At 36.4% G+C, this 15,014-nt stretch overlaps 1 protein-coding gene across 13 annotated transcripts in view; it reads right to left on the bottom strand.

The window, feature by feature from the left end:
• The window catches only part of SETD5 (SET domain containing 5), a 117,681-nt gene that overhangs the window by 74,768 nt on the left and 27,899 nt on the right, over positions 1-15,014 (bottom strand). For 6 of the 13 annotated variants that reach the window (XR_014232056.1, XM_082344312.1, XM_082344319.1 and 3 more), the window contains exons 1-4: positions 1,805-1,997; positions 1,417-1,522; positions 882-1,090; positions 485-543 (exon numbers count right to left, since the gene is read on the bottom strand). Coding sequence is in view for 12 of the 13 variants with exons in the window: in XM_082344312.1 (XP_082200438.1) it covers positions 485-543; positions 882-1,090; positions 1,417-1,522; positions 1,805-1,896 (466 nt within the window). In the remaining variant the exon portion in view is untranslated. Of the gene's footprint in view, positions 1-484; positions 544-736; positions 778-881; positions 1,091-1,416; positions 1,523-1,804; positions 1,998-6,408; positions 6,596-9,338; positions 9,399-15,014 lie in introns of those variants that run through there. The other 7 variants (XM_082344314.1, XM_082344320.1, XM_082344318.1 and 4 more) reach the window with 5 other exon arrangements.

Here is a 15,014-nt window from a genome sequence, read left to right on the forward strand (position 1 = left end):
AGCAGCTTATTCCTTTAGCTCTACCCCATACCCAGTAAGTTATTACTTCTACTATTAACTCTATTATCTGTAGAACATATACCTACATTCCATACAGAAACAAGATTCTTTCTGTATCATTGGCATTAAGCATACAAACCCTGTTCTATATCATGTATTTCTCCCCTTGAATTCAGTCCCCAAGCTCCACTGCCTCAATGTATATGTAACATAGAAAAGGATGTGTGTGTGTGTGTGTGTGCACGCACGCACACGCACATGCGTGCTCACAAGGATTATTTTGATTACTATAGGGCTAAAATTGTTGACTCTGGATACAATTAATTCACAACAATAGAATTACAATGGTCTTGAGAGGACTTTAATCACTGTCCATGAAAAGAGCTGGGGACCACAGGAACTTACAAGAGGGGTTCTTGGGATGAATATTAAAACCACAAAATAGTATATGTCAAAATATGGTCCCAACCCATCTCTGGCTCACCTGATATGTTGTCCTGCTTCCGCCGATGAAGTCTAATAACCTTCCCCCTGCTCATTCCCCTAAAGAGGGAAAATAAACTTAAAGTAGTCCTTCCAACAGCATGCAGCGCATCATCACACACGTGGGAGAAGTATCTCTGCATATACTACCCCCTTCCTCCCACCTACCAAATGTTTCCAGGACATTAAATTTCATATCAAATTCAATAGCTTTAACATCAATCTCTCATTCCTTGTTGTCAGCAATTCTCACCTAGTGCAGAGAATTCGAGCCAAGGAGCACTAAGGAATCATCTACATTAACAAACACAAGAAAGAATACTTTGAGCTTTTCCCTACTAATGAGAAACCCTAATCCCAGCAACCCAGGGTTGGATTTAGATGGAACACGATCTTACCTGCACTTGTCACAGTTGAGAAGGAAGCCATCCTGAGAAAGACCACAAGGACACCAGGTAGGAACAGTCTCTCCTTCAGAGTTCGGGCTGTCTCCACAGCGTTCCTCTACGGGCGACGGCAGGCCATTCAGGTCAGAACGGGGGATGATCGTCTGGACAGGGGGAGAAGCAGGAGGTGTCGGAGGAGGAGGGGCTCCGTAATTATGATCCTGAAAATAAGATTTTTTAAATCAACAGTGTCCAAACACTGGCCCCTCTCTCCCCTAAAGTATGGTACATATGGAAAGAAAGAAGAAAGTAGTACCCTTCGTTTTTTGGCTTCAACCAGGAAAGTGATAAAACAAAATGCCAAGGTCAACTGGGACATAAAAACAAGAACAATGATGCAGGGCTAGACGTCCGCTGGAGGCAGGGAAGTGCAAAAGGGGCAACTTCGTCATGCTGCATATAAACATTTCAAGAAAGTCACAATGTATAAGAATGGATTACACTCCAGGAAGATCACTGCTCTGGAGAGAAACAAATGCATACTCACAGCATAAGGCAGTCCTCGACACCCATGTCTCTGAGTGGTCCCATAATTATGAGTGGAATACACGCTCTTCTCATTAACTGCTGGACTAGCCTCCACAGATTCAGGGCTGCACAAAGGCGAAAAGCAACGCATGATAGCATAACACCTAATCTTCCCTTAAACTAAGACTTAACTTCCCATTCTAACCCCTCCTCTTTCCACAACCACCAGCCACTAGAATAAGAGAAAGAACTCAGTGAAACAATCTGATTAACATAACTAAGCCTATAAATAACAGTAGGAGTGTCATTAAATGTGGATTTGTGTGTAACATGAAGCCAGTACAGGCAGATGTCTCAAAGCAGGCACCTGGGATACAAGGTGTCCCTAATGACAAACACAAACGTACCAGCTGAGCAGGGAGTTTCCCCTAGAGAAGCCACTCTGGGCTGGTTTAGACTCAGAACTATTCTTCTTAATTGGATCTCTTAATACTTCCATGAAACCTCACATGACATTTGCAGTGAGTGAGATGATGAAAGTGCCTTCTGCACTGCCCCAGGGACCAGGCCCTCTTCCATTCACTACCAAGACAGGATACCCTGAAGAAAGTACAGGTAAAAACAATGGCATCTTATATTTATCATACCTCTCATCTTGATGAACCCCCAAACACCTTCCAAATATTAGAGTAATAATTTCTCATCTACCAATGACATGCAAGCATATCAAGGACACAATTATTTAATAGCTGCATGATAATACCATAGAACTTCAAACTATTCCAAACTGTACTCAGAAGTTTAGTCTAACGACAAATAACAACAGTAGTATTGGCTACCATTTTGAATTGCCCATTATTTGCAAGGTGCTTTATATGTATTAATTCATTTACTCTGCCACTACTAAACATGGTAAACAGCACCCCATCTTTACAGAACACGAAGTTGAGGTGGTGAGATTATATGACTTCACCAAGGTTACCCACTGACAGAGCCAGGATTTGAAACAATGTCTGACTCCAAAGTCTGTGCTCTTTCCACTATGCCTAATTGGTTTGGAAACCAGGATAACTTTCTTCTTTTAAAGAAAATTACATAAGATCTTAAGTAACCAGGCTTAGTGAGAAGCTTGGTTGAGTATTTTTTTGTACCTTCACTGAGTGGAAAGTAAACTGTTCAAGCACAATTTATTAAAATAAAATAATTATAAATGTGTTCAAATTTAGAAATTTAATGTAAGCCCTTACTTGATAATAAAAAGGCATAGGTGGCTAAGGACAAAATTCACGTTTTGGGGCAAAAAGAACTTTAACTCTGATTACTTAGGTACCTGGTTAGGTTTTGGAGAATTTTGAAAGATAATTAAGGAATGCAATTGTATGATTTGCAGAACTGAATAATGGGTTATCCGTCATTTAAATTAACCAGCACTGAGATTCACAAATCAGAAACTCCAAAGACACACATAACTCAGCCTTAGTGGTGGATCAAAGGGTCTTTTAGGGAATCAAATAATGAATATTGTTTGCTTCAAGTAATGTACATTCTTCCTGCTTGGAAATACACATAATGTAGGACTTGGCAGGATTCAAGTGTGCAGTTCAGTGTGGTGCAATGTCAGCTGAAAAGTGAGGGATAAAAGAAAATTCTGAGATATGTATCCAACTCACCCAGTTATATGCTCCAAAACTGTAAGAAGGGATCTTATAAATAACAGCAAAGGTAATTTCTAGGTGAAGAAGAACTTTAGACACAGGAAAGTATTCTCTGTTAGTGAAGTGCATGCATTTTATTACTTAAGAGTGTCTGCAAGATGGGAACTGGGCGGGGGTAGGGGAATACATCAAGAATGCAGGTCAGTATTCTTGAGAAATAGATGATCTGAACGTGGCTCACTGAGAGGCAATCAGCTCTGAGTATTAGGAAACAGGTGGGGTTTCTTAAATAAACCAAAGGCAAACAAGCATTAATAAAATGAAGGTAGAATTTAGTTTCTATGATGGACAGGTTAAGAGAAAGTAATAACTTTACACAACACTGTTAATTTACTAGATAAACAAGTATTTCAAAGAGCTGTACATATTTTATGTAAGAGATTTTGTACCACTGAACACATGGGGTGAAACATGACAGCTGTTTATTAGAAATGGAATTTGTTTTTTGGACGGGAAAAAGGAAAGTGGCATGAAATAAAAGATGGCCATGGAGATGGAGCTATGCCAGTTGTATCTTACCCATCTCCAAACTGGGTAAATATGAACATATGCACTTCATGTGCAAGTCTAGGGAATAAAAATAAAATGTATATTGTGTAGGTTAAAAGGCCATCCCACTGCACAATACTTTGTAGTCAAGCATAGCATTTAATATATTGCTATGCGTGCCAAATACTAAAATTTAAGCTCACATCTTTTGATGAGGAAACTTTGCAATTTCCATACTGGTTACTGATTAAATACATAGTTACATGCTGACAGGTTAACTATAGGATTTCCTAGGATATTCCCTGACATACAGACACATATATCAGCTCTTATCTATATTTTAAAATATCGATAAAAATTTTGGAGTGTTAGGATTGCATCTCTTCATTAGCGAACGATTTTATGCAAATGTACTTATAGCCTTTCTTCCCCTATGTTTGAACTTCTATGACAGCTAGGCACATACACAGAAGCCATGCTTACAACAGATATACTCCATCAACTGTGTTCCAAGTATAATATGCAACCTGCTGTTATAACACTACCTCTTAGAAAATGTCTTTAATTCATTTATGGCAGGATTGTAAATTCAGAAAAGTCTTTGCTTCTATTGTTACATCTAGAGGTTTTCCTACAAATATACAAAAAAACAAAAACAAAACATAATGCATACCATTGCCATCAGATTTAAAATCCCATAAGGTAAGGTCTAGATCTTTTATTTAGTTGAGGATGTTGTCCTTAATACCAGGTTTAATCTTAGAGTGCTCAGAATAGTGGAATATGCATGACAGTGACATATGCATAGTGAAGCATTAACAAATATCATCAATAATTTAACAGAGTGGTATATAAGCTAATTGTTGACATTCTCTTGCTTTATAGGAATACTAAACGAAAAACTGTGTAATTAGCTAAGACCACAGTATCAGAAATCTGTCTGGAGATTATGGATGAAAATGTTTCAGGAAATAGAAACACTGCAGTCAAATTTTTAGGCCAGAAGTATTTTTTGATTCTGCAATTACTTCTGGACTCCCTAGCAACATTTATGGGTAGTCAGCTCTGTACTCTGGGAAAAATCCCTGTTTTAAGAATAATAGCTTTAGGTCTTTTCCTTAGCTACTAACCCCAAACTTGCTGAGTCAATCTTTTCGTTGAAATTTCCGACAAATGTTAACGTTGTTTACATATACAGTTTGTCAGTCAATCCATATAGGAGGCTAGTGGTTGACTTAATACAAATTCATTAACACTACACAATTACCTATTAATGCAGGAAGATTTTTAAGTACTCTATTTGGGAAACAGTTGTAAAATTGGTAGTCTCGGCTATTAGCATAACTAAATCTCTGTGGCATGCAAAACAATAAAAACAAAACAAAACAGGAAAAAAGGCCCTGGAAGTAACACAATCCACCCTTCCCTACCCCCCGACCCTCCATCTTCCTTTTTATATGGGAATAAGGCCAGAAACTGCTTTCAATTCTACACGACCCCAGAATATAATACACTGCTTCTTAGGGTAGCTTCATTTTAAGTCTTCCTCTTTAAGGAAGTCATGAAACAGTTAAATTATCCTAGGTGGCTTTGTAAAGAAACATACATGCTCTTTACTAATATTCTCAGTCTTAAGGAAGAAAACCACTATTATCAGGGATGCAGTTGAACCCAGAGTTCTGGTACAGTTTCTTTACTTTGCTGAAGGGGAAGGAATCCCCAGGGACTGTGAGAATGGCAAGAGAAACAGGGGAATTAGAGCAACACCCACCTCACTCAAGAAGTGGCTGTGGGATCAAGAGTCTGAACTGGACCTGAACATATTCAAAACACCAGGATTTTTCCAGCCCAGACCCTAATCCCTGGTACTGCCTGGAATAGACTTGGCTTCTGGGGGTGTGCTGCCCCCTAGGCCCCTTGGGTCTCTTTCGCTGGACTTTCACATCCTGGTGTAGTGCCACTTCGTCTTGAAAGGTAGGGGGCTTCCACTTCCTTTCTGTAAGCAAGGAAGATTGGGTACAAGGGAGGTAAAAGGACAAGAGGGGGAATCTGTGAGCAGGGGGAATCTTGGACAACTTAAAAGAGAAGGGATACAAAAGGCTAAAAATTTTTAAACTGTGAATATAAAGTTTTATAATGAAGGCCTACCTTCATTGCCATTTGGCATTTAAATTCTTCAAGAATTGGGAGTCTATTTTAGGGATTGGACTTTTCGACAAATTCTGAATTCCTAAAGCTGCTCTTAGCTGAAAAAAAAGTTTGGTACCACTGATTTTGAAGGTCCTCTTTCTAGGCAATGAATATTATAAAAACAGATGATACTAATTTCCACATTTTCTATCCCAAATATCAGAATGTCTAAGTAACCTGCCCATATAGTTGCAGCCCCTTTACTCTAGAACAATGAGAAGTACATAGGAAGAGGCCTTCAAGGAAAATCAGTTGGAGAGAACTCCTCCTTATCCTCCATTCATCAGATAATCATTAACTCTACAGAAGAAGGTAGTGACACTTACTTATTTCAATCTTCCTCACCCATCAAAACAAATGAAAACATAATCACTACCTTGAAAATTTAATTCTATTAATTATTTACTCAGAAATCCCGCCCCGCCAAATTCTTTTCCTCCCGCTTCTAATTATTTTTTTCCTCCAGTTTCTATGGGGGTAAGGGAAAGGTCTAATGTCATTTACAATGGGCTAGGCTTGGGTTTAGAAAATACCACATATTTATTATTAGATGCCCACAAGAAATTTGTCTCCACACAAACTGGTAATGTATCCACTACCTAGGAAGCAGCACTTACTCTGATCCAGCAGCCATATCTGAGTAGGATGTATCTGGTGTGGTGACTCCCAGAGGGATTGCAATGCTCATGACGTCCAACACAGCAGAGAGTGGAAATCACGGGGTCCAATTATCAGAGACTGGCCACTCTGAGAGTGGGGGTGAGCTGCAGAGCCTCAACCAACATGTTATGGACATGAGGAATCCTAGAACAGAAAAGGAAAACATCTAGTAACCAGACAGTTCTTTAAATTTATTGCAAATACTACTGAATATTTTTCTATTTTTTGAACAAAGCTTTTAAGGGATAAATATAAAACAAATACAAGGGATCAACATTGTCTCGTGTTTACTATGTTCTACATTAATGTTCCACAAAGTGAGGTAGCAAAAGTTATGCTCACTTTTCATTTCTATTTTAATTCTTTTCTTTTCAGATAAAGGGAAAATAATAGTCTGCTCACCAATGAGTACATTTCTCCCATTCCACAACTGCTTATCAAACAAAAATTTCTGACACCCTAGGACTTAACTAACAAGACACAGAATAGTTAAAAGAATTTACTAGTTTAATGTTATAGTTTAATGTTATTCCTTCCAAATTAAATATGATGATAAAAGAAATTAATCTGTTTACATTTGACTGAATAGCTGTTTCTTATTGCCTTCTTTTGTCATGGAATACTCTTTTCCTTCTTTTAAACCTTTTTAATAACTATAATTTTGGGAGAAGATGTAATTAGTAACTATATCTGTGAGATAATATCCACTGCTAGGTATGAATAAAAACATAAACCACAAAGTGTACAGTTTCATGATAAAAATTAGAAAATTTTGCATGGAAAAGCAGTGAGGATACCTTGAGTTGGTGACCACAGCAAGTGGAGTTTGGGAACAGAAAGAAACAAACTTGGTAGTGTAAAGAAACAAAAGTAGATCAAGTAGATTAAGAGATTTGGAGGTATGGTGCAAAGGGAAAAAGTGTACTTTGATTTTACATTAGTGATTTTATAGTTCTGTAAAAAAAAACCATCAAAAGAATGGAACACAGAGCATTTTATGTGGGAGGAAAGAAAGTCAATGTGACTGTTAAGGCCCAGGTTAATAAAGATTTTTGCAAAAAAACTACAAAAAGAAGTCATGACTGATACACTGATTCATGATAAGACAAATAAGACAGCAGAAAATGGTTATTTATACTAAAAAAATTAAATCAAATGAAAAGTATACCATATTAATTGAGTCAATACAGGGGATCAATGCAAATTTTAAAATGGTAGATGATCTCAGATGCTTGACTCTTATTTTGAAATATGAAGCAAATTAACATGGAAAAGAAAACCAATAGTGAACAGTGAATCAGGACAAGATTTTTAAGAACACGTAAAGATAATACTCTTCTGTATCATTATTTTACAATGCTATAACAGCTATAAACTAAGCAGTCCTCCCTGGCACCTACAGTTTGAAAGAGCTGGATCTCACTTAATGGACCTAGGACTCTCCAAATCCTGTGTGGCAATATACCTGTTCCCACTCAACTTGAGGTGACATGTTGGACTTGAGACTGAAATGAAAAGGGCAAATCTTCCTACCTATTGCTTCCTTACAGCTCATAAAACAAAAGTGACTAATATAACTTTCTGCCTTTGGGCCTATTTTACACATAAATGTTTCCTTTCCCTAAAAATATAACCAAACAGAGGAGAGCAGTACACTCTCTAATCCTCTGGGAAATTGAAATAAAATTTACAAGTAACAGAAGAGAGAATACTTATCAAATAAGCCCAAAAGGGCATTTTTAAATATTGGGGATTGTTGGTGACAACTCTTTCCCTATTTGGTATCACTGCATAATTCTCAAAAAAAAAAAAAAAAAAAAAGCCCAGAGGTTACTTGGCTAAATAACCAGAACAGAGTCTAATAATGAGCATACTACTTTGACCAATACAGGAATCTGAATCATGTGTTATATTTCAGTAAAGAACCCCTCCCTGCCAATTACTCAACACCATTAAAAAATCCTCTGTCATAGCCATTACTGTTATATGCCCATAAAAAAATGTAGGTGTCTAGATAAAAGAAAATTTACAAAACTAAGCTGACAGTGGTTATTTTTCTGAGTCAAAAAAAGATATACTTAAAAGGAAAAGATGGAAAAATCACTTCAAATAATATCTCCTTAATAAATGAATAAGTGATTAATACATTCCTTAATGAAATCCCAACCCAGCTAATGTGGATAGGTGAAAAATAACTTTAAGAAAGATTAAGTAGTTAACTACTTTGATGAATTCTTCCATTTTCCTTTTGTGTAATTTTACATGACCCTTTCCACTCTTCTGATGAAGGCATTTTGGATCACCTTGGTTATACTGTTCCAAATAATACTTTTATAATATTGGGTGTTTTTAATTTTAAAAAAAAGATAACAAAACCTTATTTCTCATATAACCCCAAGACTAGTTCCTTTCCTAAATAACATGCAAAATGTAGCTATTAAAATGTTAACTGAAGAACTTATAACAGATCATCTATATGCAGTATTTTACTATAATTACCCTGGTTTTATAAGATAATAGGCTCCTACTATAGTTTACCAAGCTTAAGTAGTTATAGCAGTTACCAATTTATCACATAGTTGGAGATATGTCCTAGAAAGAATTGATAAGAATTAAAATCTCTAGGTGGAACAGTTTCAAAGTATCTCTTACTTGTTAATTTGTCTCTCTCTCTTCCTACCAAAGTAAAAACTCAATGAAGACAAGGATTTTTGTGTTTTATCCTCTGTTGTACTTCCACAGCCTACAACAGCACCTGGCACGTAGAGGGCATTTGAGAATTATTTGCTGAATAAATTATGATCACTCATATCAAAATTATAGTTTTTAGCATTCACTGAAGTACAAAAATTAAAACAAATTAAAAGAATTTACTTGGCTCAGTCACCTTTTTATAGACCTCTGAATATGAAGTCCCCCCAAATTATCTGCCAGTAGTTCTGAAGACCTAGAAAAAGTTGAGAAGCAAATTAGTATAGAAAGAAATAACATAGATGGACACATGGAATAGAATTCTACAGAAATAATATTTTAACGGTAATTGTTCCATTTAGTACTGTATCTTTGTCCTTTAACCTTGTTATCTTATTTTCCTGTAAAGCCAGAACCTAAATAAAGGGTAGAAAAGGTAATTGCCTATTTGAGTAAAGAAGTGATACATATTGTCTCTGGGTAATCCTTTTCTTTCCTTCAAATCAGAATTCTCTCCCATTTCCCCAAGGATTCCTTCTTTTTCTCTCTCCTAGGAGGTGCTTCTCTCCTCCTCTGACCCATTCTTAAATTTGGAGGCTTTTCTTTAATCAAATGTCAAATTTATTCTCCAGTCAGACAGGGACCTACCATGATCTGTTAGAGTTCATATTAGTCCTTTCTTCCCCCTACCCTCTTGTCCTACTGTAGAAAGAGGGACAAGAGGGAATCCATTTGTGGTCAACTACACAATGGAAAGCATGTAGAAAACAGAGCTTTAATTAGCTTTCTACACTCCAAAAAGAAAAGGAAAATAGGTGATGACATAGGACTTGGGGGGGAAAAAGTCAAATTTAACATTAGCCAGAAAGGGGTTTCAACATCTGAAATGTTATATCATGTATGTGAAAAGAGCTGTGTGTGAGATTCCAGTTACCAGGCAGTAGACAGTAAATGTTCTTTATGTTGATATCTTATGAATTTCTAACTTTTTATTAAAAATCGGGAAATAAACTATTCTTTAGAAACAATTTTAAAAGAGCATACTCAGAACTGTAAAAATAAAAGGTATGAAGGTAACAGTACATGGAAGGAAGAAAAGAATTACACAAAGGAAGAAACAGACTCCTTTAGCAACAACAAATAAGAAAGAAAAAAGGACAGGAGTAAAAAGAGAAATAAGTACATGAGTATACAGTAGGGGGAAAATGAATGCATCAGAATTTCAATTTCATTTCAGTTTAACTACAATCCATCAGACCCCCCAGGAACTGTAGTTAAGTTCTTGGACTCAGAAGCAGAACCAGCTTGACTCCCAGTACTGAGTATTCTTTTGAGAAGTCACCATTTACATATAGTTTCTAAGGAAAAGGCTTTTAAGAACGTGCCAGAAATAGTTTATAATTACCCCAGTCTTTTTAATTGAATTCAGAAATGGTCAATAGTCTCTGTATCTGCCATTCTGACAGTCTCTTCTCTATATGACTTGCTGAAAGCACAAGACCCATGTGATCTGTCAGGTCACTCTCAGAGAAAACAGACAAAAAGTGTTTTAAGAACAACTCCAACAGAGATTTCAGAAAAAGAAATTGCATCAGCCAGGTGAGCCGGAAGCAGCTGGGAGACAAGAGTCCAATAAACAGCCAATCCGATGAAAGAAATTCAGAACAAGTCTGCTTCAGTAATCCTGTGAAGAGGACTGGCAGGAAGAGGAGTGCCGCTTCAGAAAAAGAACAGGCCTCATATGCTTCAGACAGTCTTTGTACTGTGGCTGTGGACCTTGGCCATTCTCCCAGAAATGATGCAATCCTGATGAACAAGATCTGCTGCCAGAGAAACAATTGTTAACAGCCTATGCAGACAGCAACTTAGCCAAGAAGCAATCTCTGATCAACTCTCTCCACAAACCACCAGAAAGTCAAATTTCTTCCTCAGTTTTGATCTCTGACAAAACATGTTAGTGAATATATATTTAGATATATACAAATACGCCATTTTCTCAAAATGCCCCTTTTTAGTTCCTTTGGCTTTATAATATCTATCCTCTATCATTACATTTGAAAGAAAACACTGAGATTATTTTTATTTTTATGAATTCTCATGCTAACAGCAAGGTATTTATGTTGAAATTTTACTTTTCTCCCATTCTTATTAAAAAAAAAAATGTTTGGGGATGTAGTGGCTTCCCTAAGTTTTAAAATCACTCTGCAATCTAGGGCCCAATTATGAGATTTCAAAGTAAAGACAAATATGCACACTCACTAATTCAGGGCCAGAAAGGTATATTTTATAGACATTTTTGAAATTATGTGAAACTCAATATGTTAAAAATAGGCAGGTATTACAAAAAGAGAGAAAAATCTCTTCTTGCTTAGGCTGACACAAAAGGTATGCTGAGTAATAACAGTTTGCAATGCCCACTTTTCTCAAGGGCAGTAATATTACTTCAGATCTTTTAAGAGGGCTAATGATTATTTTCATCCTATTAGCCACAACTTACTATTTTAGAATCTAAAACATCCTCAACTTAAAAATCCTCCTAAGGGGACTTCCCTGGTGGCGCAGTGGTTAAGACTCCGTGCTCCCAGTGCAGGGAGCCCGGGTTCGATCCCTGGTCAGGGAACTAGAAGCCACACGCACGCCGCAACTAAGGCGCCCACATGCTGCAACGAAGACCTGGCGCAACCAAATAAATAAATAAATATTAAAAAAAAAGAAAAAATCCTCCCTAGATTAGATTCTTCATCTCCTAGGCCTGTTTTCTTTTTCAGAGCTTTGGTATCAGGTTGTTCACACAGTATTGTTATGAAATTATTAGGATTTTTTCCTGCCTTGCATACTAAATAAAAGACTCTGTATACAAGAAACCTCATTTCTCTAAACTCCAACTAGCCAGATGCGACAATTAACCAAATTTCTTCTTTTTGAAAGCAATAACCCTTAAAGTGGGATTCACTAAAAACACAAGCTTCTAAAATGTATTCTGAAATCAATGTGTTCAGCCCAATCTACTATCCCGATATTTAAACTATTAAAATAATAAAAATCAACAGATATACAGAATAACTCTGAAGCAGTAAAATTTTTAATAGGCCAATAAATGAATAAATTCAACACAGTTCAGAAGAAAAAAAAGTCAGAAAAATTTTCAATAAGGGTTAAAGGAAAATAACCACTAATTTTAAGATTCAATTTCTGAATCTACTGATTATTCAAAATTTTGTTATACATATAAGTTGAGATTATTCTTAAATACTTCTAATACTTAAATTTCCTACTTTTGAATGACTACACAGTAAAAAGGGAAGACAGAGAGATTAGAAGATTTTTTTGTATGATTATACCCTCAATTTTTAAATCACATAACACTTAAGAAAGCAGTAAACATATATGTACATTTAGCTACACAACCAACTTGTTTGAGAACTAATGTGGCAGCTGCATTATATGCTTATCTTCCATTTCCAACCCAAACTGAGATATTGAGGAAAAACACTGCCGTTGTACTGTTAACATAAAGCTTTTTATCTTGGGAGGAGAAAAAGTATGTTAGGGAAAAGTACTGTATTAGGAGTTAGGAAATTTGAGTTCTAGCCTATAACTTAATTAGTCTGGTGATCTCTGAAAAATCACTTTTTATAGATGAGACTTAAGTTCCTCAAAGTAAAATCTTCATTGGGTTTCCTCCTGCTCTAAATTTCTGTGAATCGTGACAGTGACTCAGGCAATTCATACAATGTCTCAAAAGTCTGTTTTCTCAGTGTACATTAGAAAGAATAATACCTGTACTGCTGACATAGGTGCACACAGATCAGTGTTTGTAGCAAATAATAATTTAAGTGGCTCTCTGGAACTTTAAAATATATGTAAACAAAGAGGAGGTGCTACTAATAATCTGAATGTGGCTAAAAATTATTTTCACTCATCTCTAACTGTATATTTCAATTTTGCTAAGGTAAATCATGTGAGAAAAGGATATGTAGGAAACATGCAAAAAAAAAAAAGTCTAGGAGAGAGAAGTGATAAGCATTAGAATAAATAAATAAGAATTATTGGAAAATAAGAGATGTACTCTAAGAAAAGAGAAAGAGTTCAGAGATCTGGGGAAAAGTTCATGTACTTGGGGTAGTGTAAGTTATGTTAGGCTTACGATCTGAAGCAAGTTAATACAGGCAAAGGATCTAGAAATTCAGGGCTGAAGAGAAGAAAAGACAAACGTGTTGGGATAAACAATTAAGAGAGACTAAAGAAACATCATTATTTAGTAATTTAGAGCCAAGATAAAGTTTTCCTTTTCTCCTACCTCTTCTCCTTCAACACGTGTTTATCCCTTGGCTCCTTTGCCTAAATTTATACTCCCTCTAGGGGCTACTGGGCTTGGCACAATAAACTGTCTACAAAAGCTCTAAACTTACTAGAGTAGGAGGTAATTAAAACCCAATTAAAAAAAAATCCTACTTCAGTCCATAGTAAGAATTTCTTTCCCCATGAAAAACTTCAATAATGGCAATATTATAGAGGCGAAGACATATTTCATTGTGCTTGGAAGGGAGGTGGGGGTGAGTAACAGGATAAGAGTACACTCTGTAAATAACGAAACTAAATACTACAATCTTAAATTATTTTAAGATGACACTGAAGAAATATTTTATTTACAACTCATTCAACTATGATAAACAGATATTTACTGCTAAACTAACCAAGGATGCACAGACTCTTTCTGCCTTTAACAATAATCAATTAGGAAAATTTTAGGTTTCTAAGTGTCAAAATAAAGATGATACCCTCAATGAACTTCGATTTACCTCTTTAAAGAGCTATATTCTAAAGACTTTCTAAAGGTTTTGTCCTACTGTGTTTGAAGCCTCTGATCATGCTTTAGAGCCATGTTCCATACTAGATAGGAAAAGAACCTCTCCTACCTCTGTGTTTGCCTCCTCTAAATCCTTACTGTTTTCATTTTCAAACCCTGAATGGGAACCATGTTCACTTACTCCAGACAAAGTGAGTTATACATATTTATCAGGAATTGATATCTTTATATTTTCAGTAGTTTAGGCAAAATATCTCCGGTTGATAAAAAATTTAGAGTTTTAAGTTCAGAGTCTAATTCATTATTCTATAGGTGAAGAAACATAGCTATAAAAGTATTAACTTATAAGAAGTCACACACACAGTAGTGGAGTTTAGAAGAAAATTAGGATTTTAATGTATAGGCTCTATTTATTAAAGTAATTACTACTAACTTTAGATAGCAACATTTGAATTAAAAGAAAAAAAATTTTTTTTTTGGCTGCTGAGCAGCTTGTGGGATCTTAGTTCCCCAACAAGGGACTGAACCTGGGCCCTCCACAGTGAGAGCGCAGAGTCCTAACCAATAGTCCACCAGGGAATTCCCTAAAAGAAATTTTTAAAAAATTAAGCACCAATTATTGTTGGTACTACGTTAGACAAACAAGTCCAGATTAACATTCCTGGCTCTCTTGGGATTTATATTACCCAGATTTGTCAGGGTTTTCTTCATTCATTCATTCAACAATCATGAAGTGAGTAACTACTCATGTAACTCTACTACGTATAAAAACCATGTTAAGTTTTATTTTAAAATGTTTCTATTGGGACTTCCCTGGTGGCGCAGTGGTTAAGAATCCGCCTGCCAACGCAGGGAACACAGGTTCGATCCCTCCTCTGGGAAGATCCCGCATGCTGCAGAGCAACTAAGCCCATGCACCACAACTACTGAGCCTGTGCTCTAGAGCCTGCGAGCCACAACTACTGAAGCCCACGCACCTGGAGCCCGTGCTCCGCAACAAGAGAAGCCACAATGAGAAGCCCACGCACCACAATGAAGAGTAGTCCCCGCTCGGCGCAACTA

Source organism: Balaenoptera borealis (assembly GCF_965194805.1).
Source record: "Balaenoptera borealis genome assembly, chromosome: 12".
NCBI lineage: Eukaryota > Metazoa > Chordata > Mammalia > Artiodactyla > Balaenopteridae > Balaenoptera > Balaenoptera borealis.